At 60.6% G+C, this 27,201-nt stretch overlaps 1 protein-coding gene and 1 non-coding gene across 5 annotated transcripts in view; one reads left to right on the top strand and one right to left on the bottom strand.

Annotated features, from left to right (window-relative positions):
* Positions 1-26,979, top strand: part of PTH1R (parathyroid hormone 1 receptor) — a 28,153-nt gene extending 1,174 nt beyond the window's left edge. Inside the window, exons 2-16 of one of the 4 annotated variants that reach the window (XM_066351114.1) lie at positions 1,332-1,388; positions 3,659-3,781; positions 14,774-14,876; positions 17,611-17,745; positions 19,366-19,476; positions 19,589-19,707; positions 19,842-19,936; positions 20,121-20,316; positions 20,757-20,910; positions 22,269-22,329; positions 22,675-22,741; positions 23,022-23,116; positions 23,939-24,080; positions 24,168-24,209; positions 24,729-26,975. In XM_066351114.1, coding sequence (XP_066207211.1) covers positions 3,707-3,781; positions 14,774-14,876; positions 17,611-17,745; positions 19,366-19,476; positions 19,589-19,707; positions 19,842-19,936; positions 20,121-20,316; positions 20,757-20,910; positions 22,269-22,329; positions 22,675-22,741; positions 23,022-23,116; positions 23,939-24,080; positions 24,168-24,209; positions 24,729-25,106 — 1,773 coding nt within the window. In that variant the 5' untranslated portion in view covers positions 1,332-1,388; positions 3,659-3,706 and the 3' untranslated portion in view covers positions 25,107-26,975. Of the gene's footprint in view, positions 1-1,331; positions 1,389-2,423; positions 2,632-3,658; positions 3,782-14,773; positions 14,877-17,610; positions 17,746-19,365; positions 19,477-19,588; positions 19,708-19,841; positions 19,937-20,120; positions 20,317-20,756; positions 20,911-22,268; positions 22,330-22,674; positions 22,742-23,021; positions 23,117-23,938; positions 24,081-24,167; positions 24,210-24,728 lie in introns of those variants that run through there. The other 3 variants (XM_066351115.1, XM_066351116.1, XM_066351118.1) reach the window with 3 other exon arrangements.
* Positions 9,688-9,763, bottom strand: TRNAP-GGG (transfer RNA proline (anticodon GGG)). Its single transcript has one exon. It is a non-coding gene; the product is annotated as a tRNA-Pro (tRNA).
* Positions 26,980-27,201: the final 222 nt, after the last annotated feature.

The following is a 27,201-nucleotide window of genomic DNA, read 5'->3' as shown; positions in this document are numbered from 1 at the left end:
GTCAAAAAAGGTGAGGTTGGCTCTCTACCAGTTAATGTGTGACACCCTACCCCCATGGTGGCACTTTAACCAAAGGCCTAAGGGTGTTAAGGGACCAGTGGCTCCACCCTCAGCAGTGGAATGTCCAGCAGGGGGACTCTGGAATGAGACACATGAGTTATGGCTACTGGAACACCCTTCAGGGGCCCAGAGCCCAGCAGACCCCATTCTACAGACCTATCCACAGTTTACCCTGGTCCTTCCAAGTATAAATATTGTTTCCAAATCTCAAGCTTTCTGATGTCAGATCTAAGGACTCCCCCATCACACCTAGTTTCACCTCTTTTTTTTTTTTAATTTTATTTATTCATTTTAGAGAGGAGAGAGAGAGAGAGAGAGAGAGAGAGAGAGAGAGACGGGGGAGGAGCAGGAAGCATCAACTTCCATATGTGCCTTGACCAGGCAAACCCAGGGTTTCGAACCGGCGACCTCAGCATTTCCAGGTCAATGCTTTATCCACTGTGCCACCACAGGTCAGGCCTAGTTTCACCTCTTAGTTCTCTGAATCCCTCCTTGAATATCCTTTTCCTGTCACCAAAGGGCAGGGGTGGTCAGTGGTCATCAATCATAAAACTTAGAGACTTGCTGAGAAACAGAGACATAAACCTGAGACCATCAAAATGTAACACTAAGAAACACAAGTGTTCTTTAAGTTCTCTAGGTTCACTCTGAGCACCTGGGCCTCTGTCACCACAGGGGCCACACATCATAGGGGGCAGCCTCCAAGTCAGAGCCCCACCCCACTAGCGGAGGAGGTGGGGACACCAGGATGGAGGGATGTCCCGTACACCAGGTCACGAAGAATAACGCTGGCAGAGGAAACGACAGAGGCAAAGGCAAGGGACTGAACACAGGGAGAGGCCGCGGGCAGCACCTGTTGGGAATAGTCATCTTTGGAGGAAACTGCCTCAAACAGCACAGTCCTTCAGTGCCAGGACGAGGAAGTCGTGGGCAGCGGGGCACAGGGAAGGGTGTGGCCACACAGTGTGTGGAGACTGCTGTGCGGGCAGCGGGCAGCGAGGAGATAGGCAGGTTAGAGCCTGGAGAAGGGTAGGCTGCCAGGAGGGCTGGCTGCATGCAGCTGGATTCCAGTGGCCTTAGGACTTGAGCTTGGGGGACCCATTCACATTGAGCAGGAGGATTTGGGGGAGGGTGTCTGAGGAGCTCAATTTCCACAGCTGAGTCTGGGGAGTCCCCAAAGCCCATGAGTCTGGACACCCATCCTCCAAAGCACTAAAACAGTTAAGTTAAAAGTGCCCTTTGAATGAGCTGGTCAAGCCCCCGTTTTACAGAGGAGGAAACTGAGGCCCAGACGGCAGAAGACTCATCGTGCCCCAAATACACAGTTGGTAAGTGGGCCATCAGGGGCTGTTACTCAGTCTGAATGATATTTCCCAGGGCCCCACAGTCACATTCGCTTCCTCGGGACCATCCTCACAGCCCTCCGGCCCAGGAACCCCCGGGCCCTCCAAACACCTCAGCTTCCCAACCTGGTACTGAGAGTTGGTAGACTTGGGCTCTGAGGCACCCTATCCTAGGCGCTCAGGTGTCTCCACCCCGCCAAAAGCACGTAACCCCGCCCACCCGACCCCAGTCCCCAAAGACTCCTCCCTCTCATTCCCTAAACTGTTGGTCCCCAACGGACTGGGCCCGCCAAGGGCTTTTGGGGGTGTGACCGGTTGGGAGAAGGAGGTGGGGCCTGCGGGTGGGGGTCTAGGCTGAGCCCCTGGTCCTGCCGCCCGGAGCCGGCCCGGGTGGAGTCAGGGGTGGAGCTGCAGAGGCCGGGTCGAGTACAGATGGATTGAGAGTTGGAGAGACCCGGACCCGAAGGGACGCTAGGGAGGGAAGGAGAGGAGCATGAGGCTGGAGGCGCGGGCAGGGGCGGGGGCGGGTCCAAGGCCCCGCGGACTGACCCACTCGGGATGTTCCGAGGCAGGGGGTCCAGGCGAGGGCGGGGCGGGCGGCGGCGGAGCAGCTTCCCCAGGGACCCCGCAGGCGAGCAGACAGAGCCGCGGCCACGGGCGCGCGGGGCACCTCTAAGTGAAGAGGGCCTGCTTCGCGGCTGGGGCCCCTATTCACCGGCGCGGGCCGGATGATAAGAAAAAATAACGTCTGCGCCCGGGAAAAGGAAGCGGCGGCAGCGTCCCGGGCCGCGTTCCCATGCCCCGAAGTCAGAGCTCCCCGGCTCCGTCCCCTCCACACTCACATCCCACTGCCGTGCGACCCCGGGCCGCGGCCTCTAGAGAACGTCCCGGGCAGGGGGCAGAGGGCTCCGCTCGCTCCTCCGTACACGGTGTCGAAGGCGACCGAGGGGGGCGGGAGCAGGAGAGGCCCAGGGAGGGCGCGGGGGAGGGAAGGGCGCCCAGCCGCGGGGGAGGGGGAGCGGCAGACGCCGAGGCGAGGGACGCGCGCGGCAGGCGGCGGCTCCGAGCGGCGGCCGGGCGGGGGGTGCTGGAAGCCAGGCGGGCCAGGGGGGATCCCGAGAGCTCCATGAAGTACCCCTGGGGCCGCGGACGGGGCGCTGTCCTGGGGCGGCTGTCGGGGGGTCCCCGACATCCATGGCTAGGCGGGGGCCGCGGCGGCGCGCTCGGAGTAAGTCGGGGTCGGGGGCCGGCGCCGAGGGGAGGAGGCCGGAGTTGGGTAGGGGTGACCGGGACGGGTGGGCTGGTCTGTCTCAGTGTCAGTCGGCGGCGCCTCCTCGGAGCCCGGTGGAGCCGCCAGCCCCGAGCCTCTCGGCTCCGTGGCTTTTTTGGAAACTTGCAAATGTTTTCGTAGAGAGAGAGAAGGGGGAGGGGAGGGAGGGAGCGAGGGAGTGACCGAAACGGAGCTCGGGGCTGCTGGAAGAACGGAGGCCAAGGCCGGGGGAGCTAGACAGACTGACAGGCAGACGGACAGAGCGTCCCGGCCGCAAGCGCGCTCCAGCCGCGCGGGCGCAGGCGGGGCTCCGGCCCGGGACGGGGAGGGGGTGCAGGAGGCGGCTGTGGACGGAATGGAGATGTGAGGGGGTTGAGGGGCTAGCAGCAGGCGACTTGACTACCAAAGGTTCCAGTGTCGCTGCAAAGTCGGGATCGCGTCCCCAAGCAGCACGCCCCGAGCGGCTCAAATCGCGCCCACCCCGGCGCGCCCCGCCCCACCCCACCCCACCCCCCTTGCGCTAGCCGCGGAGCTAAAAATAACAGCCCCGTGCGCCCCCCGCAGACCGCGACCCCAACCCCTCCCCCGACCCCTCCCCCACTGGGCGTGGGGCGAAGCCACAGCTCCTAGTTCCCCAAAAGAAAAAAAAAAAAGAAAGAAAGAAAAGGCGGCGCGGGGTGTGGGGGGGCAAGGGGCGGGGGGCGGGCCGGGGGCGGGGGGCCCGGCCATATGGATGTGATTTCTCCGCTCCGAGGCAGACGGGCAGCTCCGCAGCGCTCGGCGCCCGCCCGCCGCCCGCCGGCCCCCGCTGCCTCCCTTCCTCCTCCTTCTCTCCTCTGCGCTCGCTCGCTCGCTAGCCCTCGGCGCATGGGCCCCGCGTTGGGCCCCGGGGCCTCGGGCCGCCGGGCTGCCGGGGTCTCCTAGGCCCGGGCGTGGGCGGGGCAGCCCGGCCTGACGCAGCTCTGTACCCCACCACCATCACCAGGGCCGGCGGCGGCGGCTGCCCCGAGGGACGGGGCCCTAGGCGGTGGCGATGGGGGCCGCCCGGATCGCGCCCGGCCTGGCGCTCCTGTTCTGGTGCCCGGTGCTCAGCTCCGCATACGCTCTGGTAAGTCCCCAGTCCGCACTCCAGGACAGGCTGCGGGCTTGCTCAGGAGTGTCCAGGGCGCAGAGTCTTGGGTTCCCCGAGTAATTAGAACTTTGGATGGGTGGGGGGGTCCCTCTGACTCAGGATCCTCGGTACCTGCTGTCTCTGGAGTGTCAGAATTCTGGGTTCTAGATGCCTAAAGTCTCCCTGTTCCTGACGCCTGGGTGTGGGGTCCCAGGTCTGGAAATCAGTGATTGGGGATTCCCTATCTTTGGCTTCTCTGAGCACCACTGCTCTGGTTGTCTCCCTCAAAGATGACAGTGTGATTTAGCAGAAGACTGGGCTTTGGTCCTGATGTGGCATCCCACAGACTTTGCTCTGGGGGTGTCTGTTTTCTGCAAGTTTTATTTGCAATCCAAGACAGACGGCTATGGATCTGAAGTCAGAATACCCGAGGCAGGGGGTGGAAGCCAGAGGACCCTCCAGGTCCCAGGGTCCCAGGCATGCACACACACTTGGCACTCACGCCCAGCTTTACCCAGAGTGGAAGCTGTTTGCCCAGGGAGGCCGTGTGGTGTGGCATGGAGGAGCAACGGAGTGCCCTGAAGGAGATGGACCTCACAGAACATTTCTACAGGACAGGCACTCTGGAGGGGGACTCCAGTGAGTGAGGGAATTCATGGGAATATGGGGGACCCCATCTGTACCCTCCTGGGAGCAGAGACCAAGAGGGGACCAGAGGGAGCAAAAGAGACAGGATAAGAGATGAGGAGATAGGAAGAGAAAAGAGACAGAGACAAAGAGGAGGTGGGTCGAGAGCTCCCCAGAGCAGGAGCAGACAGGCCAAGAATAGCAGAGAAGAACAGGGAGACGTGGGCAGAAGCCAAGCCTGGAGAGGCGCAGGGGCAGTGCCCTCTTCATCCCGGGCCAGGGTCTGGGGGCCTCTGTCCAGTAGTCAGTCAGATCCCGCCCTCAGGCCTGGCCCCGGGGACCAGCCCGGTGCTGATGAGGCTGTCTGCCTGTGCATCTGACTCCAAGGCCCCTGCCGTCTCCCCCACCTCCCAGGTGAAGGCCTTTGCCTTCTAGAAAGACAGGCACTGCAGGCAGCCTCCTCCTCCTGACCAGATCCCTACCCAGGCAGAGCCCCGAAGAGGAGGCTCTGGGATTCCTTCAGCCCTGCCCAATGCCTGGGTAACCTTGGGCTCTCCCTCACACCTCAGTTTTCCCATCTGTAAAAAAACAACAAGAAAGAAACATTTACCTAAGAATCCCCTGATCTGGGCTCTCGTCTCTGCCACGGGCCTTGGCGTGTCTCACTCACCCGTGCCCGTGTCCCATGACTCGGGCTTCCCAAAGCCAGAGACATCACCCATAGGAGGACTTGTAGACGGAGAAACAGAGGTGAACCCTGATGAATGCCGGGGCCCAGAGCCCTTTCCTCGTCCTCCCCTTGGGCCAGGCTCACCTTTCCCAGGGCCCCCTGCAGGGTGTGTGATCATAGCCACTGTGCAGAGCCGGCGGCGCAGTCTGTGTGTGCGTACACGTGCGTGCGTACACGTGCGTGCGGCTGTCCAAAGATAGACAAGGTGATGGGCCTGGGTGTCTTGTGAGTAAGTCTGTGTGTCAGAGCAGGGCTCTGTGGACTCTGGGCATGGTGTTCCCTGGGACTGTGTGAGTGTGTGAGTCCATGTGTGAGCTCACGTGTGTCCGGGTCTGGACATGACTTGCAGGAGCATAGCTGTGCTTGCATGTGTGTGCATCTGTGGGTACGCGTGCACCCAGGCCGATGGGTTTCGTATTTCTACCACTGTCTACTTACCAGACACTTCTAAGCACTCTGCAATATTAACTAGTTTATCTTTCCAAAAACCCTCTGAGAAAGGTTCTGTTATTGTTGCCATTTAAAAAAAAAATTATCTTTTAGATTTTCTTTACTGATTTTAGAGGGAGAGAGAGAAAGACAGGGGGTGGGGAAAGAGCAGGAAGCATCAACTCATAGTTGCTTCTCTTACGTGCCGTGCTAGGGCAAGCCCAGGGACTCGAACTGGCGACCTCAGCACTCTAGGCCAACACTCCATCCACTATGCCACCACAGACCAGGCCCCATTTTTTAACTGACTTGAATCACACAACCAATATGACCATTATTTATTGCACGCCAACCAAGTGCCAAGCACTGTGACATGGGGTGGAGGGTAATGGATTCCCCAAGGCCAGACACTGGTTTCTGGGGAAACTGAGGCACGTGTGGCAAATCTCCCTAGCTTAGCTCTGGCCCAAGGCTGAGGGTAGGGCAGGAGGTGAGGTGTCAGGGCTGACTCTGCTCCAGGATCTTGTTGGGGCATCTGCGGCTGGACTCTCAGGCCGTGAGTGCACAGGACCGTCCCTGGCTTCAGGGCCAAAGGATATGGCCCGAGAGTCACCCAATACGCTGTGGGTTCTCTGGGCTCAGCTAGAACCAGCGAGAGCCTGCCAGCCTGCCAGCTCCCTCTCCTGACCCCGGGCACTGCCTCTCCCACCCATATCTATGCCGGTGCCCACCCGCCTACCAGCCCCAATTGAGAGCCTCTGCCACCAAACCTGTCTGCGGCCCGCATAGCCAGCCCCAGGACCCGGCTCACATCTCCAGGGATCTCAGGGTTCGGGGGTGCTTTTCAGTGGCCGGACTCAGCTGGTCTGTCCGGTGCCTTACAGGGAAGAGTACCTGCCAGACTAGGGTCAGGAGGAGTGACGTTTGGAGGGAGGGGCGAGCCCACAGGTTGTGAATAGAAGGCAAAGGGGTGGTCTTATCCTTGGGGACGTGGCATTCTAAGGACATGGGAAGGAGAAAGTGCGGGAGGAGAGGCTGAAGGTCATTGTTGGGGGCTGGAGGTCATTGTTGGGGGCTGGCCTTAAGAGGAGAGATGTGACTTCAGAGTCACTCGGGAGGGACCGTGGGGTGGGGGGAGTGCAGGGGACCCCTCCCAGTCTGCTCCAGGAGCAGGTCAGCAACAGGGCTCACTGTTCAAGACAAGAAGGCACCTATGTGTATTGAATAGTTCCCCAGGTTCTGAGCTAGAAACATTGTGTTTTCTCACTCCATCCACTCACCCCCCCCCCGTTTTCTGGGCAGGACCCTGGGGTTCCCCTGAGTCTGCATGCAGCACAGGTGGGATTTGAACCCAGGTCTTTAGACTTCCGCACTGAGCTTCTTCCTCCAAAGCAGAGTGAGGACTTGCGCTGGCAAGAGATCCCCACGTCCACTCTGGGTTTTCTCTTTCCTCCTTTTTTTAAAATATAAAATCCCATTATTTTACTTTTATTTTCTGATTTTTTAACTTAACTGACACTTGAAAATGTTCTTTCTTATTAAAGAGTCAAATAACACAGCCCTGGCCAGATAGCTCGGTTCCCAAAGTTATTCCAACACTCGTCCCAAAGTGCAGAGGTTGCCAGTTTGATCCCGGTTAGGGCACATATAGGAGCAGAGTGATGTTCCTGTCTCTGTCTCTCCCTCTCTCCCACCCTTTATCTCAAAAAAAAAAAAAAAAAAAGTCAAATAATACAGATAAACATCATCCTTGTTTACATCTAAGTCCCACACCCCTTTTAGAGAAAACTGTTTTTAACAGTCTTGGGGGAGGGATGTACTTCCCACCTTTTCTGTTTCCGGAAGGCCTCTTCTGTGTACCTGTCAAGTGGATAGTTTCATTCTGTTGTTTCTGGTTTGTTTTTAAATAAACTATCAGTTTGCAGATAGGGCTCTGGCATATGTTTTTCTACTTACAGGTGGGCCTTGGAGACCTTCCTGTCAGTAAATGTGAATCTGCCCTTTTTTTAACGCTGCGTAGTATTCCAGAATCTGGGAATCATGCGTCAGTTCCTCGGAATGTGCGTTTAGATGACTGCATACTTTTCGGGTGGTGTGTGTATGTGTGTGTGATTCCAGACCGTGGCAGCAAGCTCCTTGAAATGCCCTCTTGTGTCCCCGTGTGACCAGTTCCCTGTGGGATAGTTCTAGATTCTGTGATTGCTGGTCTGAGAACACCGCATTTGTAATTGTCATAGACGTGGCCAAACTGCTCTCTAAAAAGCCGCTGGGCTTATGCCCCCAACCCCAGGAAACAGCAGGCAGGTCTCTTCCCCACACCCTCTGGCTCCCAGGAGACTGAGAGCATTCTTTTCTTCACCTGTGCCATTCTGATAGGTGAATAGTGCTGTCTCGTGTCATTTTAATTTGCTCCAATTACCAGTGAGCTTTTGGACTTGACGTTGGTTTTATGGTCCGTCTTCTAAGAGCTTTCTCAGAGCCGTTACCCGTCTTTGTCGGGGTTGTCTTTTCCATATTGATTTGCTGGAGCTTTTTATATCACCTGCCCTTTAAACCCCCACCCCCACCCCCAGCTCTGGGGACCGACCGCCTGTGGATGGAGCAGGAGGGGGGGGGCAAGCCCTCCCCTCGGGAACTTGGGTTTTCTTCGGAATGTTTTAATGAGGCATCAAGCGGCCTCCCCCAGATTCCTGTTGTGGGCCTTCTGGGGACACTCCCTGGTCCGGCCACCACATCAGGAAGGCCAGAGAGAGAGAGAGAGAGAGAGAGAGAGAGAGAGTCCCCAGGAAAAAGAAAGGGTGTGGTGGGGGTCGGACAGACCCCTTCCATTGTCTGCAGAATAGAGTGGGACGTGGAGAGGGTGCAGAGCTTTGCTCCCAGCCGCAGAGACGTCAGAACCTGCAGACCTGTAAGAACCCAAACTCGGGGACCAGCCTTGTGCGGAAGTGAGACCCGGCGGGATCCTATCCTGCTGGCCGGTCAAGCCGTGGCTGGGTTAGGCCGTACCGTCCTCCTGGGCCTCGGTCCCCCAGGCCAGGTTTTTAGAGAGCCCTCCCGTGAAGATAGATCCACCCTGTCCTGGTCACCGGCTCCATCCCGGGCTCCATCCTGCCGTCTGTCCCGAAGGCCTCCATGCTGGCCAGGATGAGAGGCTGGGAGGCGGCACAGTGCCCCCCCCAGTGCCCCCCCCCAGCCCCAAACACAGGCAGCCTGTTCAGGAAGGCCTGGCGAGGGGGAGGGACAGTCCGCACTTGTCAGCAGTGGCAGGCCGGAGTGTCGCCAGCCGGCGGGGAGCCCGTCCCAGCCTGCTCTGGCCAGCCGGGCAGACTGAGGGCAGCAGGACGTCGGGGGCAGTCCCTAGCCAGCTGGCATGGGAGACATTGAGGGGTGCCAGCCTAGGCCCCAGGAGTGGAACCTGGAGAAGGGGTGTAGGAAGGCCAGGAGGTCATAAGGGGGTCTCCTGTTCACCAAGGCTTTCTCCTCCTGGTTTTTCTCAAGGCACGAACTCTCTCTGCTCCTAATACTCGGGCACAGCTGTCCTCTGCTGTCAGAGCTGAGCACAAGCCGCTACCACCACCACTGTAACCATCTGGTCACCTGTGTGTCCGCCTCCACCCCTGAATTGCCTCTGTGGAGGCTGCCTTAGGTGCTCTGCAAAGAGGCGCTTGCCTGGCGCAACAGCAGATGAGATCCGAGCGGGTGGGAAGCTGGTGCTGAGGCTGCACTAGAGAATCCAGGTGGTGGGGTGCGTCCTCCTTCCTCCCCTTCCTCCAGGTGGCAGCCTGTGTCAAGCAGACCTCAGCCCCAGCCTTGACCCTCTTCTTTTTTTTTTTTTTGTATTTTTCTGAAGCTGGAAACGGGGAGAGACAGTCAGATAGACTCCCGCATGCGCCCGACCGGGATCCACCCGGCACACCCACCAGGGGGCGATGCTCTGCCCCTCTGGGGCGTCGCTCTGCCGCGACCAGAGCCACTCTAGCGCCTGGGGCAGAGGCCAAGGAGCCATCCCCAGCGTCCGGACCATCTTTGCTCCAATGGAGCCTTGGCTGCCGGAGGGGAAGAGAGAGACAGAGAGGAAGGAGGGGGGGTGGAGAAGCAAATGGGCGCCTCTCCTGTGTGCCCTGGCCGGGAATCGAACCCGGGTCCCCCGCACCCCAGGCCGACGCTCTACCGCTGAGCCAACCGGCCAGGGCCTACCCTCTTCTTTTTTGACGGTGACTCTCAGCTACAGTGTCCCCATTTGTAAGATGGGATGTGGTGGAAGGTGAAGGACATGTGGCTAATGTCCAGGGACAATGGCTGGCGCCAACAGGTAAAAGAGCTCCTTTGGGGTCATGTCCAGGGATGGCCACCAGGTGACCAGTGTCCTCTAGAGGCAAGCAAGAAGCCAACAGCCGCCTTCCCCCCAGGGGACCAGGCTGAACCCAGCCGGAGGGATGGATAGATGACCCAAGAGGGCACCCTGAGGCTGCACTGTACGTGGGAGAAGCACCTTCCCCAGGGGCAGAGGTGTCAGCTGATGAAGAAGGATCCCTTGTATTTCCTCCATAGTTTTGCCCGGAGGAGACTTTGGGCCTGTCTGGGATCAGGGACAGCGAATGTGTGGAATTTGGCAGTTAGGAGAGGCACTGAGAGGAGTGGCTCTCATCTGCTCAGGGCCATGGGACTGGCTCCCTCCACCACCACTGTCACCATCACACCTCCATCACCCACCTTGACCCTGCCTCCTCCCTGTCCTCAGTGCCACCATCGCCGCCCTCCTCGGCTCCAGCACCATCCATCCTCAGCACCATCCTCAGCACCATCCTCGGCGGGGTCGCCTCGGGAGCTGGCTTAGAGCTGTGTGCTCCCGGGGGGAGGGGGGTGGTGAGCAGATGGCTTTTCTCTTCCTCTCGGCTTCTGAACTCAGGAAATGAGAAACACATCCGGGCCTCTTGACCACACACTGCTCTCTCCCTGGGACAGCAGCTTCCATCTTTGTAAATAACATACTGGCTTCCAGCCCCCCGTCTCTGCACCCAGCCTGGGGCCCCTCAGGTGCCAGCTCACTGCTCCCAGCCTGCCTCTCTCCGCCTTCCCCCAGCTAAGGTCGGGGCTAGACGCAGGGCTACGGTCAGGTCAGCACCCCACCCCTGCGTGCTCACGGGCTGCGTATCGCGCACACGTGTGCACACGGGAAGGCTCCGTGTGGGGCTGACCGTGGAGAGAGCGTGCCACAGGGGCGGTGTTGAAGCCCTCCACTGAGTAGGTCGGAGGAAGTCAGCCCTAACCTAGCACAGAGGTGAGTTAAGGTCGGCTGAGGCCCCGGGTGCAGAAGAAAATATTGGGCCCTTAAAAAGAAAGGGAAAATAAAAATACACGTTAACCATATTTTTAAATAAATAAAAATATGTACTATTAATGTTAAAATTGCACATAGGAAACTGAACTTGGTGTCATTAGGAAAAGGCATGACGTTGGGGTTTTTGCGGGGCCCTTCAGAAGTCGGGACCCAGGGCGCCTGCCCGGTGTGTCTGTCTGTTAAATCCGCCTCTGTCTAACCTAGCACAGTACGGGGGTGTAGAGGAGGGGGATTTGGGGCACCTGGCATCAGGGTTAGGTGGCCCTGTCAGTGTTGTGTGTGACTGACTGACCCCTGGTCATGGCCCAACCCTGGGTCCTCAGTCTTTGCCCCAAAAAGCCAATATCCACATATTCTGGATCTAAAATGATACAAGTCCGAGTCCTCCACCCCAGGCGCCAGGCCAAGAAGACTCGGGTTCTGCAGAGGTGGGCTGTGAGGTGACGCAGTAGCCAGGCGCGAGGGGACTCAGAATCGGAGGGCAGCCTTTCCCCAGCACCTCCTGCAGAGAAGACCTCAGTCAGCGCAGGGGCGACGGAGGGGCTCTTTGGCCCCCCACGCTCACTAGAGCAGCAGCCTTGGATCTCAGTGTGAGTGCCGGGTGCTCCCGAAACGCAAGGAGTTGGGAGGTCCTTCCACCCTCCCCCCAAAGGCTTGCGAGGCGCATCACCCAGTAGTCCTTCCTCATTCCTTCTTCCCAGTCCTTGGGGGTGCACCTCCCGTCCGCCCCTCGCTGTGGCCCCCACACTCAGACGTCTACCCAGATGGTCTCCTCCCCAGGCCCCTCTGGGTCCCGGGCTTGGGGTGCCCGTGGCGCCCAGCAGCAGGGGGTCCATAGCCAGGCCTTCGTGCTGCTCCCGGCCAGCCCTGCCTGGCTCTTCACGCGGCACAGCAGGGCCTGGAGTAACGTCGTCAGAACGGTGATAAGATGCCCTAGGAACTTAACTGTTGTTTATATCAATTAGGCTCTGGTGAAATTGGTTTTGTTACACTTCATTTCGCTTAAAGTCTCAGAACCTACCAATGTTAACTGAGGTCTCGCTGTGCCTCTTTTAACCCTCTCCACAGCCCTGTTGTTAGCCTGGTTTTACAGGTAGGAAACTGAGGCACAAGGATTAGACAGCTTTCCTGGAGACACAAAGCCTGTCCGTGGTGGAGGCAGGATTTAAACTGCGGTGCTGGTAGCAGAGTCTCCTGGATTTGGAGAGGGCGCAGCCGGAGGGAGGGGTGATGTGAGCCGTCAGGCAGGGGAGCTGATAGTGCTTCCTCTACTCAGGCTTGAATTCCCCTTGCTGCCATGGCGGTTCTGCCATGATTGGGTGACAGAGAAATGGGCCATTACAGTTCAGAGGCCAGAGATGGGGCCCCTGTCCCTGGGGATGAATGAAGGAGTTTGGGTGTTGGGGGGTGCTGGAAGCACACACTGTCCCCCGTCCTGGGCTTTCCCAGACCCACCATGAAAACGAGAGTCCAGAAAAGAGGGTGTGCCTCCTCTCGGCCAGGGAGAGGATGAAGCCAACAGCAGCGGTGGAGGCTGAGCCGTTCCAAGGGCCAGCCAGTTCCTGGTCATGACAGACCAGTCCGTCAGTCCGTCTGCCAGCCAAAGTAGCGTCTTCAACCCCTGACTGAGTGCCTTTGGTCTAACCATCAGCGTGGACCCTCAGTCACACTCAGCGGGCGAGTGTGTCCGCTGGGAGCGCTGGTGTGCCAGTCCTTAGGGGCGGGGACGCCTGCCTCCTCCGTCACTCGGGAGCTTTCTGTCGGGAAAAGTGCGGTGCATGCTCTGGTTGTCTTGAGAGATGGCGGCGGGTAGAAGGAAGAGGGGCCGTGGGAAGGGGCTGTGGTGAGTGAGGAGGAGTAGGACTATGGCAGAGGAGGCACTGACAGTGAGCAGGGTCTGGTGGCAGTGAGTTCCCAGGTTGGAGCCGTGTTTGAAGGCCCCTGGATGTTGCCCTTGGGGCTGGTGGTGCTGGTGGAAAGAGCCCTGGTGATGACGACGGTAATGGTGTTCTCGCAGTGGTGATGGTGCAGGTGGTGATGATACTGGCAGTGGTAGTCCTTGCTCATGACGCTGGTGGCGCTGGTGATGACTGAGTGGTGACAGTTGGGTTGGTGGTGTCGGTCACGGTGATGACCTGGCGGTTACTGATGGAGGTGTGAGTTGCATCAACGGAGATGGTAGTGAAGGGGTGTTGGTAGTTAATGGTGTGATGGGGGTGGGGTGAGACCCCTCAGCAGCCTGTATCCCCAATACCAGGGGCACAGAGAGCTTCAGGTTAGTGTTGGAGCCCCCTAGATTAGGGCAGGCCAGAGTTGTCCTCCCTCGAGCCGCCATAGCCAGAGGGTTGCCAGCAAGCTGCTGCAGCCCTTCCGGGAGCCGTGGGCATAGGGTTCAGCTGAGAGCTCGGTGTCCAGCTCGGACTCCAGAGACCCGCAGAAGCGCGGACACCCACGCACGTACCCTAATGGGCAGAGCAGCCGTATCGCACGCCGTCCTTTGCCCAGACCACATGTTCACTGCGTGCTCAGAGACACAGCCTCAAGTCCGCAGCCCCCGTGTGAGAAGGCCCAGAGACGGGCGCACGGCAGCGCACATGCCCAGCCACCCAGACGCGCATGCGCAGAGGCGCTTCGGCTAAGTGAAACCAGCAGAACCCAAGGCCGGCAGAGCCAATTGGAGACTCCTTGGCCCTGGAAGCCCTTGCTGCTGCCACCAAGAGACTCGGTCAATTAACTTCTCCCTGCAGCCCAGCTCCTTGCCCCGCCCCAGCCAGCCAGCCAGTCCTTCCCCGCGGTGCCGCCCCTCCCCCACCCACCTCCCTCCTCCCCTGCCTTCTGCTGGTCCTCCTGCCCTGCAGAGCTCCACTCAGACGGAAGGGACCCGGCCAGGCTCTGCCCTGTGGAGCCTGAGGAGACACAGCGCTGCTCTGGGTCTCAGGGGACATGTCCTTGTCCTGGGGTCTCGGGGAATGCATTCAGCTCTTGTGGGTCTCCGTCATGGGCTTGAGCACACTGAGCTGTTTCCAGGGCAAGATGCTGCCTTCACCCTTTGACTCATTTTCAACCTTCAGTCAGGGGAACGGATGCTCGGGTGAGACCCCGCTCCCAAGATGCTCTTGTTCCCCTCCTTAAAACGGCGCAGGCGAGTCCCAGTGGGTGGAAGGAAGTCCAGGCAGATGGAACAGCAGGAGCGGAGATCTGTCTGCGTTGTCAGAGAGAGAGAGAGGTCTGCTTGGATGGAGGAAGCTTCCAGAGAATCAGTGGGAGCGGGGCTGTGGGTGACTCCCACTCAGCCTGCACAGGAGCGCTCGGCCAACCCAGACCACGATCCCACTATCGGCTCCCTCTTGGCAGCGCAGCGGTGGGCGGGGCCGAGGTCCTCACACTCACTGGGGAGAAGGCCAGGATGGGAATGTGTGACTCGGAAGGTCCCCCAGGGCGCTAGGACTTGAAGAAATCCAGGACCAGTTATTTTCCCCGGAGCTCAGCACTCCCTACCCACCCCCACTCCCACCCAGGTTCCCAAAGGCGGCCTAGATCCTGTGTGGACCCTTTCTGAGACATTCATCCCTTTCCCATGCCCCCCTGGGGAGCAGACTGATAGAGTATCAGTGACTGAAGCATGCAGGGTTACTAGCGGGCAGACGGGGGGGACAGCCCCCTCCCTCGGTTTTTCCTCTGGTAGGGCAGCCCTACCCCTTGGAGCTGGAGCTTCCGATCTGTAAAGTAGGAGCGACATAAAGCAGAGTTCCCACATTCCAGAGTCAGGGCCTTTGGGGAGGGAGGAATCCCTCTGGGAAGTTGGAATGGTTGTGGGACCTGCTAGGAAGTTCTGCATACAGTCTGAACTTCGACTTGGTAGGTGGATGCAGATGACGTCATGACCAAAGAAGAGCAGATCTTACTACTGCACCGTGCCCAGGCCCAGTGCGAGAAGCGGCTCAAAGAAGTCCTGCAGAGGCCAGGTAGGGGCTGGGGTGTGGGGGGGGACCTAAGGAGGAGGGTCTGGGGACGTGGCCAGGAGAGGGCGGGGCCAGAGGAAGGCGGAGTCCAGTCTACACAACCCAGTGGCATCAGGGGAGGGTTGTCCAGGTAAAGGGGGGCCAGGCCAAAGTGAGGACTAAAAGTGGGGTGGGCCAGGCAAGATCGAACTCAGCAGGCTCCGAAATGCGCTGCGCCTCTCCTCCCAGGGTAGGGGTTAGATGGTGCGAAGGCAGCTACAGTTGAGTCACCTCCAAAGTGCTTAGATCCGTGAGGCACGCTGGGGTTAGGAGCACAGACAAGAATGCTAGACCCGGCCTGACCTGTGGTGGCGCAGTGGATAAAGCATTGACCTAGAAATGCTGAGGTCACTGGTTCGAAACCCTGGGCTTGCCTGGTCAAGGCACATATGGGAGTTGATGCTTCCAGCTCCTCCCCCCCTTCTGTCTCTCCTCTGTCTCTCCCTTTCCTCTCTAAAATGAATAAAAATAAATAAATAAATAATCATAAATTTAAAAAAAAAAAAAAAAAAAAAAAGAATGCTAGACCCGGCCCTGGCCGGTTGGCTCAGTGGTAGAGCATCGGCCTGGCATGCAGAAGTCCCGGGTTCGATTCCCGGCCAGGGCACACAAGAGAAGCGCCCATCTGCTTCTCCACCCCTCCCCCTCTCCTTCCTCCCTGTCTCTCTCTTCCCCTCCCGCAGCCAAGGCTTCATTGGAGCAAAGATGGCCCGGGCGCTGGGGATGGCTCCTTGGCCTCTGCCCCAGGCGCTAGAGTGGCTCTGGTCGCGACAGGGAGACGCCCCAGAGGGGCGGAGCATCGCCCCCTGGTGGGCAGAGCTTTGCACCTGGTGGGCGTGCTGGGTGGATCCCGGTCGGGCTCATGCAGGAGTCTGTCTGACTGTCTCTCCCTGTTTCCAGCTTCAGAAAAATACAAAAAAAAAAAAAAAGAAAGAAAAAAGAAAAAGTGGGGTAGGCCAGGCAAGATCGAACTCAGCAACCTCCGAAATGCGCTGCACCTCTCCTCCCAGGGTAGGGATTAGATGGTGCGAAGGCAGCTACAGTTGAGTCACCTCCAAGGTGCTTAGATCCGTGAGGCACGCTGGGGTTAGGAGCACAGACAAGAATGCTAGACCCCACTGGGGTGGGCTGGGACAGCCTCCTGGGGAGGAGGTATTCAAGGCAGGTCCAGAGGATGAGTAGGTCCTGGAAAGAGGCCACCTGGGCAGAGGGCAAGGCAGAAGTAAGTATTCAGGGTCAGGGGAATTGAGGGTCCACGGGGCTGGATGGGGCGGAGCATAGTGGGCCAGGGATGGGTGTGTGTGATTCTGTCAGTCGTGGTGGTCACTGTCCAGGAGAGGGTGCTGACCTGAGGCAGGGAGGGCTTCCTCCCACCAGCACAGTATCCTGGGACCCCTGCCAGGGGGAAGGTGGGAGTGACGCTCACCCGGCTTCACAGCTCCTGCCCTCATCCCAAGCCGGTTCTCATCTTGAGTCCATTTCTTCGAAGCAGAGACGGGGCCTCATTAGCACCCATCCGGGCCTCTGACATCTGTCTGATTAATCTCATCAACCCGAAGAGGTCCAGACCCGGAATGGGAGGCTGACTCTGGGCTGGGCCTGAGGCTGCAGGGAAGGAGGCTGGCACACCCAGGACGAGGTTGAGCACGATGACAGCTCTGTAGTGCACACCCTTTCCTCACACTCACGGGCCTCTCGCATCAGCTCCACCAGTGACTCCCCGGTTCGCTGCCCGGCCACATCAGGGTCTTGGGGGTCAGGTGGGCCCTCCTTGCTTTGATTCCTGAACCCGGTTGTGGGAGCCTGGAGGCACTCCGTTCTGCCCCTTCAGTTCCTGATCCAACCCTCTCTTCCCACTGGCGCCCTGCGGATGCCCCGGGGTGCAGGCAGGAAAACGGCACGGCCGTGCTGCTCCAGTCCGGGCTGTGTGTCTGCACTTAGCTTCCCACTGTTGCCGCAGACCCCAACGTGGGAAAGCCAGGGCGCCCTGGCATGGGCTGCGGCTTCAGGGATGCACGTCAGACAATGAGGGAGACTTCTCAGTGAGGAACGAGACCTCGGGCGTCTCTCCCAGGGAGAGCAAGCCCGGGCCCCCCCCCTCAGACGGAGTCTCCAGGGTCCCTGTGGGTCCCTTGGGCACCCCTGACTTGAGCCTCCGAGGTCAGAGGGCAGGGTAGGCGGGCTTGCCTGTCTGCTCCTGACCGCTATGCACTCTTGCTCTTGTCTTGCTCCCCGGCAGCTTCTTGACCTGCCCAGCTCTCCCACCCGGCTTTATTTTCCCTGCGTAACCGCTCTGTTGACATCGCCACAGCTGTCTGCTTTGGCCATGCGCCCCCTGGTGGGCCCTTTGCCTCCTGCGTGGGCTCTGCTCACCCTGGGTCCAGGGACACCACCCGCGCCTGCCCACGTCTTGCCCACATTTACCGCTCAACCTTCTCGTCCACTCCACATCGCATGGTGCTGGACCCCGTCTGAGCCCCTCTGACAGTCTCCACCCCTTTGATTACCTCTGCACCTGGCTAGCGCTTGAGAGTTTGTAAAGCACTTACTAATCTGTCATCTCGGCTCTCCCGGCAGCTGGGATGTCAGCAGCGCAGAGCACAGGCCCTGCTGCACAACCAGGGAGGCTGAGGTAGGAGGTCGCCCTGAGTGTCCTGCTGTGGCACGGTTGACAACCCTAACCGCCTGATTTCTCCAGCTGACATCCTGGAATCGGACAAAGGATGGGCGTCTGCATCCACATCCGGGAAGCCCAGAAGAGAGAAGGCATCTGGGAAGCTCTACCCTGAATCTGAAGAAGACAGAGAGGTGCCCACTGGCAGCAGGCGCCAAGGTACGCCCACACTTCCATCTGAGACCCGCTTGGCCCACCGGCCCCGCTGCCCACTGCTCTCTCCCCTTCGAGGGAGCTCATGCTCCTGGGCTCTCCTGGAAAGGCAGAGGCTGCTCCCCTCCCAGGAAGGCAGGGGAGGGGCTGGGAGGGAACAGCCGAGGGGGGCAGCATGTGAAGGCGACAGGCAAGCTGGATGGGCCCAGCCCCTAGGAGATGTGGGCAGAGAATGTGCCCTGCACCACAGTTAGGGGGACCCGGGGCTACGACCCCTTCTATGGAGAGAGATGACAGAGCCAGGGAGGTAGAGGGGCAGAGAGAGATACACAGAGACAGAGAGAGACAGAGATAGAGAGAGGCAGGGAGAGACAGAAAGGAGACCAGGAGCTCCAAACTGGGACTGGGACTCCCTCAGAGGAGGGTGCACCAAGACACTGAGTGAGGCGGGCCATAGAGACAGGCAGGAGAGTAGGGCGGGGCCGAAGACAGCGGGACAAGGAAGAGAGAGAAGAAGAGAGGAAGGGCGAGGCAGGGCCGCGTTGTCCCCCAGGGAGGGAAGGAGAGACAAACGCGGAGTCCGGCTGCAGCCACAGGGCCGGTTTGAACCGGCTGGGTGGGCAGCAGATTCCAGATGGGCCACATCTGGGAGGCTGTGGTCACCCTGTGGCTCCCCAGGGACCAGAGGGAATTGTGGGCCTGGCCAGGCGGGGCTGGGAATATGGTGCCCAGGACAGAGAGCCTTTCACCAGGCTGGGGTGGGTCCAGCCATGCAGGCAGCCTTCCAGGGTGGCTGGAGAGTCCTGTGGTTGGAGCCCTGCAGGGGAAAGAAGGGAACTGGGGGTGTGGAAAATGGAAGATTCAGAAGCTGGGGACCCTTGCAGGTCACGTAGCATCTCCGCTGTGAGTCCAGAGCCCCACAGGGGACTTGTCGCCCTCCCTCAAATCCGCAGTGAGCACTTACGTTACCTCTGCCCCAAAAGTGTTCTTGGCTGGAATTTCACAGCAGGTGCTTGGGGCGGGCCTTGGCTGGTGGCAGGAGCGTGGGTCGATACGGTCAGTGCCACCTTCCCAGTGCAGGAACTGAAGTACAGAGGGCGGACACCTGCTTGAGATCCGCAGCTCTCTGGGAGTCCAGCCGGCACTGGAAACGAGACCTTCTGCCTCCTGTCCATGGTCCCAGCAAGGGTCACATAGGAAGCATTTTCGGTGGAGGGAGAGTTAGTTTGTAAACTTGCCCTTCTCCAGGGACATCTGGAAGGTGGGGCCAAGAGCAGAGAGAAGAGAGAGAGCTGGCCAGGGTCTGAGCACTCAAGGAGGGCAGGGCCTTCGGCTATATGACCTCAGCAAATATTGGCCTCTCTTGCCTCTGCCAACCTCAGGGCCAGCGCCAAGACCTGCATACAGGGGCATAGTGAGTTCTATGAGGCCGTGTGGGTTCAGGGCACAGGAGGGAGGAAGGGCTTAACGCAGTGTCTCCAGAACACTCCAGGCCTGAGTTCCCTAGTCCTGGGGTGTAACTGTCCCTGAGGGGGCCAGCAACCACAGATGTAGTCATCCCTCTAGGTCACTAACCGTGGACTTGACTGGTGTCCCCACCTTGTCTGTCTGTCTCTATGGGCACAGGGCGCCCCTGCCTTCCTGAGTGGGACCACATCCTGTGCTGGCCGCTGGGGGCACCAGGGGAGGTGGTAGCTGTGCCCTGTCCTGACTACATTTATGACTTCAACCACAAAGGTAAAGTGGGCTGGAATAGGGTGGGCTCCAATAGGGGTACGAGAACGTGGAGGTCAGGGTTTCAGTGGCTCCATACCCTTCTGCCCACCCCGACCCTCCCATGGACCTGCAGGCCATGCCTACCGGCGCTGTGACCGCAATGGCAGCTGGGAGCTGGTGCCAGGGCACAACCGGACATGGGCCAACTACAGCGAATGCGTCAAGTTCCTGACCAACGAGACCCGTGAACGGGTGAGACTTTCTCTGTCCCCAGCCTGACTGATGTAAGGCCACCCACACCATTTGCGACCCGTGACCTAGTCCTGACTTCTCCAGCATCCTTAACCTGGCTTCTGTTACCCTGGGTGCTTTTCCCACCTGTACAGGAGGTGTTTGACCGCCTGGGCATGATCTACACCGTGGGCTACTCTGTCTCGCTGGCCTCCCTCACCGTGGCTGTGCTCATCCTGGCCTACTTTAGGTGGGCGGGGCGAGGGGCGGGGCGGTGTGGGCGTGGTCGGGGAGGGGCCGGGTGTGGTACCTCCCTCGCCTTCACTGCACCCCTGCCCCAGCCGGGTGCCCCGACCCACCGCGCACAGCCCGCTGCCTGCCCAACCACCGCTCGTCCCCATGCCCCCACCCACGGTGATGTCGCGCCCCCGCAGGCGGCTGCACTGCACACGCAACTACATCCACATGCACCTGTTCCTGTCCTTCATGCTTCGCGCCGTGAGCATCTTCGTCAAGGACGCGGTGCTCTACTCGGGCTCCACCCTCGATGAGGCCGAGCGCCTCACCGAGGAAGAGCTGCGCGCCATCGCCCAGGCGCCCCCGCCGCCCGCAGCCGCCGCCGCCGGCTACGTGAGTGCACCTGTCCCGCAGCCCACGCCCGGGGCCCCTGGCCACCGCCATCTCTCCCGGCCTGTCTCCTGCCACCTCTGGCTTCAGGCCACTCACAGCCACCTCACTGTGTCCCTCGCACCCCTCAGCCCTGCTTTCAGCCCCTACTGCCAAGGGCTTTGTGAGGGTCCCCCACTCTGGGCGGGGTCACCTGCATTCCTGCCTCAGCCCTGTACGCCCCAGCCACCTGTTTCTTCACCTTTGCCCTCTGCCACTGTCATGAGTGCTCTCCTGCCCTCTTGGTAGGGGACTTGGACCAGAACCTGCCCCTTCTTCGAGGACTTGACTAGCGTCATTTGTCCTCTCTCCCCTTTACGCTCCATCCCCCCTCACCTCCGCACTGGAACCCCCACATGCCCAGGGGCAGGCCGCCCTCTGGCTAACTCCAGCTGGTCTCCTAGGCTGGCTGCCGGGTGGCTGTGACCTTCTTCCTGTACTTCCTGGCCACCAACTACTACTGGATTCTGGTGGAGGGGCTGTACCTGCACAGCCTCATCTTCATGGCCTTCTTCTCCGAGAAGAAGTACTTGTGGGGCTTCACGGTCTTCGGCTGGGGTACGCGGGGGCGGGGGGGCCGCTGGGGCAGCGGGGGGCGGAGGGGGGGACAGGCAGTGTGGGTCTGTGGGGGACAGGCCCAGAGGGGACCACTGAGGGTAGGGCACCCACACAGCATATCCCGTTCAGGATGTGGGACTTAATCCTGGGTCAAAGGTCATCCTGGAGCTGGAATGGGGATCTGGGGCCCTCTCCCTCCTGAACCCTGTTTCCCCACCAGTACCCTCACTGTGTGGAGCCCACAGGGCCCACGGCCCGGCTCTCAGCTTCCCCTGGGCTTCCTCTGGGCTTCCTCAGCCCCTCTGCAGGATAGGGAGCCCAGCTTCGCTCTCCTCCCCCGCGGGCTCCGGATCAAGTTACTGATAATTGTCCATTATTGTTGGCAGCTCCAGAGCTTGGCTGGGCTCTGGGCAGCTGGCCAGGCTGCAGAGGGGTAGGCCTGGTGGCTGGAGCCCTCCCAGTGCTCAGCACCCAGAGGCCCTCAGATCAACAGCCACCGCCTCCCTGCTCCTTGGCATACACCCTCACCTTGACCTCACCCATGGCAAGGCCCAGAGTTGGGGGCGACCTAGGCCTGGTCCCAGGAGTTGAGGATGGCTCTGGGGCTAGAGGGTGTCAGGGTAGGGGGGAAATGCACCGATGGAGAACACAGGGACTTTGTAACTTTGTGGCACAGGAATATCACAGCTCTCTTTCTCACAAACCCAGGTTGTTCCCTCCCCCTCCCGTGAGTGCTCAATCCTAGAATGAAGTGTGGAGGGCTGGGGGGGTGGAGACCCTGGCTCCCTTTCTAGAGGCAGAGCTCAGATGTACCATGCGCCACCTGGGCTAACTTAGGCCTGGGCACCCAAGGTTCCCCTGCGGTTCTTTACCTAGCTAGAATGACAACCCTGACTCCATCCAACTTCATCCGTGTGGCTAGGACCCTTTAAACTGTGGGGGGGAGTGCTGGGAGGTAAAGATTCTCCCCCACACAGGGGACCCCCCACTCCGGAGCAGCGCCCTGTAGGGGAGGGGAGGAGGAATGGCCTAGGCGTGGATAAGTGACTGATACCTTGTTCTACCACGACCCCCACAGGTGTGATTGTGTGTGTAGGACATACAAGGTCCAGATGAGGGCAGAGGGTAGAACGGGGTCTTGAGCCCCGAGGGGAGGCTGTTGGGGTAGCAGGGCAGCACAGTCCAAGGTCTGGCCCTGTCACCAAGGTGTCCAGGGTCAGGGTGGGGTCAGGGACGACGATGATGTAAGCTCGGGGTCATGAGGGATGAGGGGACTGGGCCTGGCATGGTGGGCTGAGGAGGGACATCTTGAACAGCGTCTGCAGTCCCTCACACTCTGTCCCCCTCTGTGCACACAGGTCTGCCTGCCATCTTCGTGGCTGTGTGGGTCAGTGTGAGAGCCACCCTGGCCAACACCGGGTAGGTCCAGTGGAGAAGGGGGCTGGGGTGACACAGGCCAGAATCAGCCCTGGCGCCCTCTTCCTCTGCGAAGCATATACGGCGGGGGCCTCCTATTCCCTGGCCCTGCGTGGCCCCAGCGTCAGGAAGTTTCAGTCCAGCTTTGAGCCAGGTAACCCCTCAGGATCACAAGAGGCAACTTCAAAGGAGGACTCTTGAGGGTGGCCTCAAGCCTGGCCAAACCGACACTCCCCTGTCCCGTGTTCCCCACAGCTAATTTCAGAGTAGACCAGCTCTGGGGCGTCTCCGTGGGCAGGCCAGGGTGGGAACAGGACAGGTGGGAGCTGATGCTTCTCCTTCTCCCAGGTGTTGGGACTTGAGCTCTGGGAACAAGAAGTGGATCATCCAGGTGCCCATCCTGGCATCCATTGTGGTGAGCAGGGGTGGCCACGGGGCTGGGTGGGAGTGTGGGTCACTGACCCCAGTGATTAACCCTTGACAGGGGCCTGTAGAAGCTTCCCTGGACCCCAGGGTCAGAGCCACAGGGCCTGAGATGCGGTGGCAGTGGCAGTGGCAGAGCAGAGCCTGGGTGCGGCGTGGGGTCCTGGAGGCCTCTGCCTGCCCCGCCCTGGGGTGCGACGTGAAGTCCCAGCGGCCTGCCCCTGCCCCGCTGGGGTGCAGCACGGACACTCAGCCCTCTCTCACTCCCACAGCTCAACTTCTTTCTCTTCATCAACATTGTCCGGGTGCTCGCCACCAAGCTGCGGGAGACCAACGCCGGCCGGTGTGACACGCGGCAGCAGTACCGGTGAGCCACCCGCCATGCCCAGGCTCCAGAGTTCAGAGCCCCTCGGACCCCAGAGTCACGTACAAAAGCAATAATAAGCTTGTTTTGAGGGGAGGCCCCAGCTCCTGATTCCCTAGCTGGTCCCACCAAACGTGATGGGATCTCACCTGGTATCCGCAGGCCCTGGGGGCCCCCCAGAGCCAACCTGGGCCACTCGGTGCCAGGTGCCGCACCAGAGCCCGGGTTTGTGAGGGCGGAGACAAACCCAGACCTCTCCTCAAAGAGCTGGTCACAGGGATTCCGAGGGACAGATGGCAACGGTTGGCCTCAAGAAGGTGCACATCAGCTGAAACCTGAGGGGTGGGCCATCGGGGAGTGACCAAGTGCCTGCAGGGGGCCCCTGGGACAGGGGACTGTGGAAGCCAGGGGTCCCCAAACTTTTTACACAGGGGGCCAGTTCACTGTCCCTCAGACCGTTGGAGGGCCGCCACATTCAGTGCTCCTCTCACTGACCACCAATGAAAGAGGTGCCCCTTCCGGAAGTGCGGCAGGGGACTGGATAAATGGCCTCTGGGGGCCACATGTGGCCCGCGGGCTGTAGTTTGGGGACGCCTGGACTGTAAGCTATGGTCCACTGCAGGAGCCTCCGAACCACAGGGCCTTAGGAGCCCTTTGCTAAGACAGGAAAGTATTGTCTCTGGTGAACTGGCTTACCCTCTGCTAGCGGCCAGAGCCTCAGGCCCCTTAGTGGCTTCTCGAGCCTGGGGCTGGCAGGTGGGGGTGGCGGGCGCCTGTCGGGGGGGGGAGCGGCAGGGGCCTGACCTGCCCTCCCTGCTGGCCCAGGAAGCTGCTCAAGTCCACGCTGGTGCTCATGCCGCTCTTCGGCGTCCACTACATCGTCTTCATGGCCACACCGTACACCGAGGTCTCAGGGACGCTCTGGCAAGTCCAGATGCACTACGAGATGCTCTTCAACTCCTTCCAGGTGCGCCTGGCTGAGGGCGGGGGGCTGCTCCCCCCTCCAGACGCGGCCCTGACCCCTGACCCCCGACCCCCGCGCCTCTCTCCACAGGGATTTTTTGTCGCCATCATATACTGTTTCTGCAATGGCGAGGTAAGCGGTGGGCAGCAGTGGGGCAGGGCAGGGAGGACGCAGACGTGCCAAGGGGTCCCCCGCGTCCCGTCCCTCTGTTCTTCTGCGGTTCTTCCTTGATTTCTCCAACAACATCCCTAAAGACATACAGTGAAAAGTCTTTGCAGGTGATTCAGTCAGGCCCAGGATGGGCCAGGATTTGTGAGCTCATCAATCTCTGGCCATAGCCCAGTGTCTCCCCAGCCCCACAGTTGAATTCTCCATGAATTCCCCATGATCCATATTGAGCGGCTCGGTCACACTCGGCCATTTGAGCCTCGTAGCTTCTGGGTGTGTCAGCCGCCTGCAGCCAGACACCACGTTCTGCAGATGACAGGGCTTTTACTCGGCCTTGGAGTTTTCCAGGGATCCCGCCTCCTCTGCCTCCTTCCAGTGCCGAGCGTTGTCAGGGCAGGGATGGGGCACTGCTGGGGTTGGAGTGACAGCTGGCGGAGGGGTCGGGGGCACGCCTGATGGCCCCCCGTGCTCCTGCCGCTCCAGGTACAGGCTGAGATCAAGAAGTCCTGGAGCCGCTGGACGCTGGCACTGGATTTCAAGCGCAAGGCACGCAGCGGGAGCAGCAGCTACAGCTACGGCCCAATGGTGTCTCACACGAGTGTGACCAATGTGGGCTCCCGCGCGGGACTCGGCCTGCCCCTCAGCCCCCGCCTGCTGCCCGCTGCCACCACCAACGGCCACCCCCAGCTGCCCGGCCACACCAAGCCAGGGGCCCCGGCCCTCCAGACCACACCGCCCACCGCGGCCGCTCCCAAGGACGACAGCTTCCTCAACGGCTCCTGCTCAGGGCTGGACGAGGAGGCCCCTGCGCTGGAGCGGCCGCCCGCCCTGCTGCAGGCGGAGTGGGAGACCGTCATGTGATCAGGGACCCAAGGGTTGGACCTCTGGACAGACAGACGGACCAAGAGACGGGTGGCTGCCGGGCTGCCCACTCACGGCTGGGCTGGGAGGACGAAACAGGAGGAAAACAAAAAAAGAAAGAAAAGGGAAAAGGAAGCAGTGTGTGGCTTCCTGTGGTCTGAGCTGGGGCCCCGAGTCACTCCAGGAGGGAAGGGGGCTGGCAGTCAGGGGGAGTTCTGGAGCCTCACCTCAGGTGGGGTCCAACAACACGGGCCAGTCCCTGGGGCCAGGGCCCAGTCCGGCAGAAAGGGCCTGGGAGAGGCCGTGCTGGGTCTACAGAGGCTCGTCTGCTGTCCCGGTACCTGGAAGACCCCTGTGCAGGAGTGCACCCCAGCCTTTCCCTGCCACCAGCTGCCACCTCACCTGCTCCCCACAACTGTACCCAAGCCCCGTGGGGGACCCAGGCTACCTTTGGCCCTGTCTCCCCTGAGTCAGCTCTCCACCTGGCCCCCAGTCACTGTCTGCCCGAGGCCAACAACAGGTCCTTCAGGTTCCTGGCCATGTGGCCTAAGCCTGAGGCCCTACTACAGGCCCCTTCCTGCCTGCCTAGTGGCCATGCTGTGCCCCGCTGAGGCTGGGACACTCGGTGAGCCCTCCACACCTGACCCGCAGCCTGGACCTGACACATCCCTAGTGACCACACATCTCTAGTGACCGGAGATAGTGGGGGGGGGGGGGGTACCAGAGTCATTAAGTGAAAGGTCGGCTGGGGTCTCTGCTGCAACTCAGAAACTGTCAGGGAGCGCGGGGTCTGGGCCCAGAGAGCCGGCTGGCAGGACTCAGCAGCTCACTGTGGGCCTGAGGGTAACTAAGCATCCCCACCCAATACCTACCCACCACCTTCTGTCGCCCCTGCCCAGCCCAGTCTGGGGCCCTGGAATGGCATAGGCTCTCCTTGGCCTGACATTGAACTAACCCAACTGCATGACCCGTGCTCCAGCCAGACCGGGCTTCTTGCTGGGATGTGCCGATGGCCCTGCCTCGGGCCTCTGCAAGCTGGTGGCCCAGCCCGGCCCTCCTTCCCCTCAGCTCCAGCTCAGTGTCTTGTTTTCCTCCGTGGACCCACCTGCAGCAGCACCCCCTCACTGGGGGTTAGGCAGGGTCGTGAGGCCAGGGCCTCCAGCTCCCATTGGCGGTGGGTGGGTGGCGTGGGCACACTCTGAGAAGCCTCAGGCCCAGCCCCGACTGACCTTCCAGATGGTGGGCAGGGCGAACAACTGTCCCGGGGCCTGGTGCGCCCCTGGTGCTCCAGGACGTGAGCCGCTTGGGGCAGGGCAAGAGGGGCACAGGCTGGGACGCGGAGGGCCACTGAGCCACGCTGAGCGTGCAGCGTGCCCGTGAGCACTGGAGGTTCTGAGGGAGAACACTGAGAAGGGGCCCTGCTCTAATGTGGAGGCCAGAGGAGGGCACAGGGCCAGGGGAAGCAGGCCGCCGGGCAGGGAAATGGCCATGTGGTGGGGAACTGGCCGTCGGGAAGGGCCCTCGGGTCAGGCGTGGCTGGGGGAAGGAGACCTACACAGGACAGACCCCAAATCCCCCCACAGGGTGGTCGGGTGCCCCTCTCCAGGAACCAGAGCTCCGGACCTGCAGACCACTGGGCCTTCACAGCACCTGACCCCACCCGCCCCACAGGCAGTCCCTGAGCCCTGGGCTGGCGGGGCCCCGGGCTCATCTTCCAGCCCAGACCCCTCTGGAGGCTTCTAGAGCCCGTGGGGCCCACTCACCCTGAAACCTTCCGACTGGGCACCCTCAGGCAAGGCTGTGCCTTCCCCCACAGACTGGTGCCCCAGGACAGAGTTGAGCCCCTCTCTCAGACGGGACTCCCTGTAGGGCAGGGTTTGTGCTCTTCCCGCAGAAGGACAGGACTGTGCTCACCCCTCAAACTGGGTGCCCCCAGGACGGTGAGGTGCTCACCCCTCAGACTGGGTGCCCCCAGGACGGTGAGGTGCTCACCCCTCAGACTGGGTGCCCCCAGGACGGTGAGGTGCTCACCCCTCAAATTTACTAACCTCAGACTGGGTGCCCCCAGGACGGTGAGGTGCTCACCCCTCAGACT

Source organism: Saccopteryx leptura, chromosome 10 (assembly GCF_036850995.1).
Source record: "Saccopteryx leptura isolate mSacLep1 chromosome 10, mSacLep1_pri_phased_curated, whole genome shotgun sequence".
NCBI lineage: Eukaryota > Metazoa > Chordata > Mammalia > Chiroptera > Emballonuridae > Saccopteryx > Saccopteryx leptura.
This window is presented reverse-complemented; position numbering and strand designations above follow the sequence as displayed.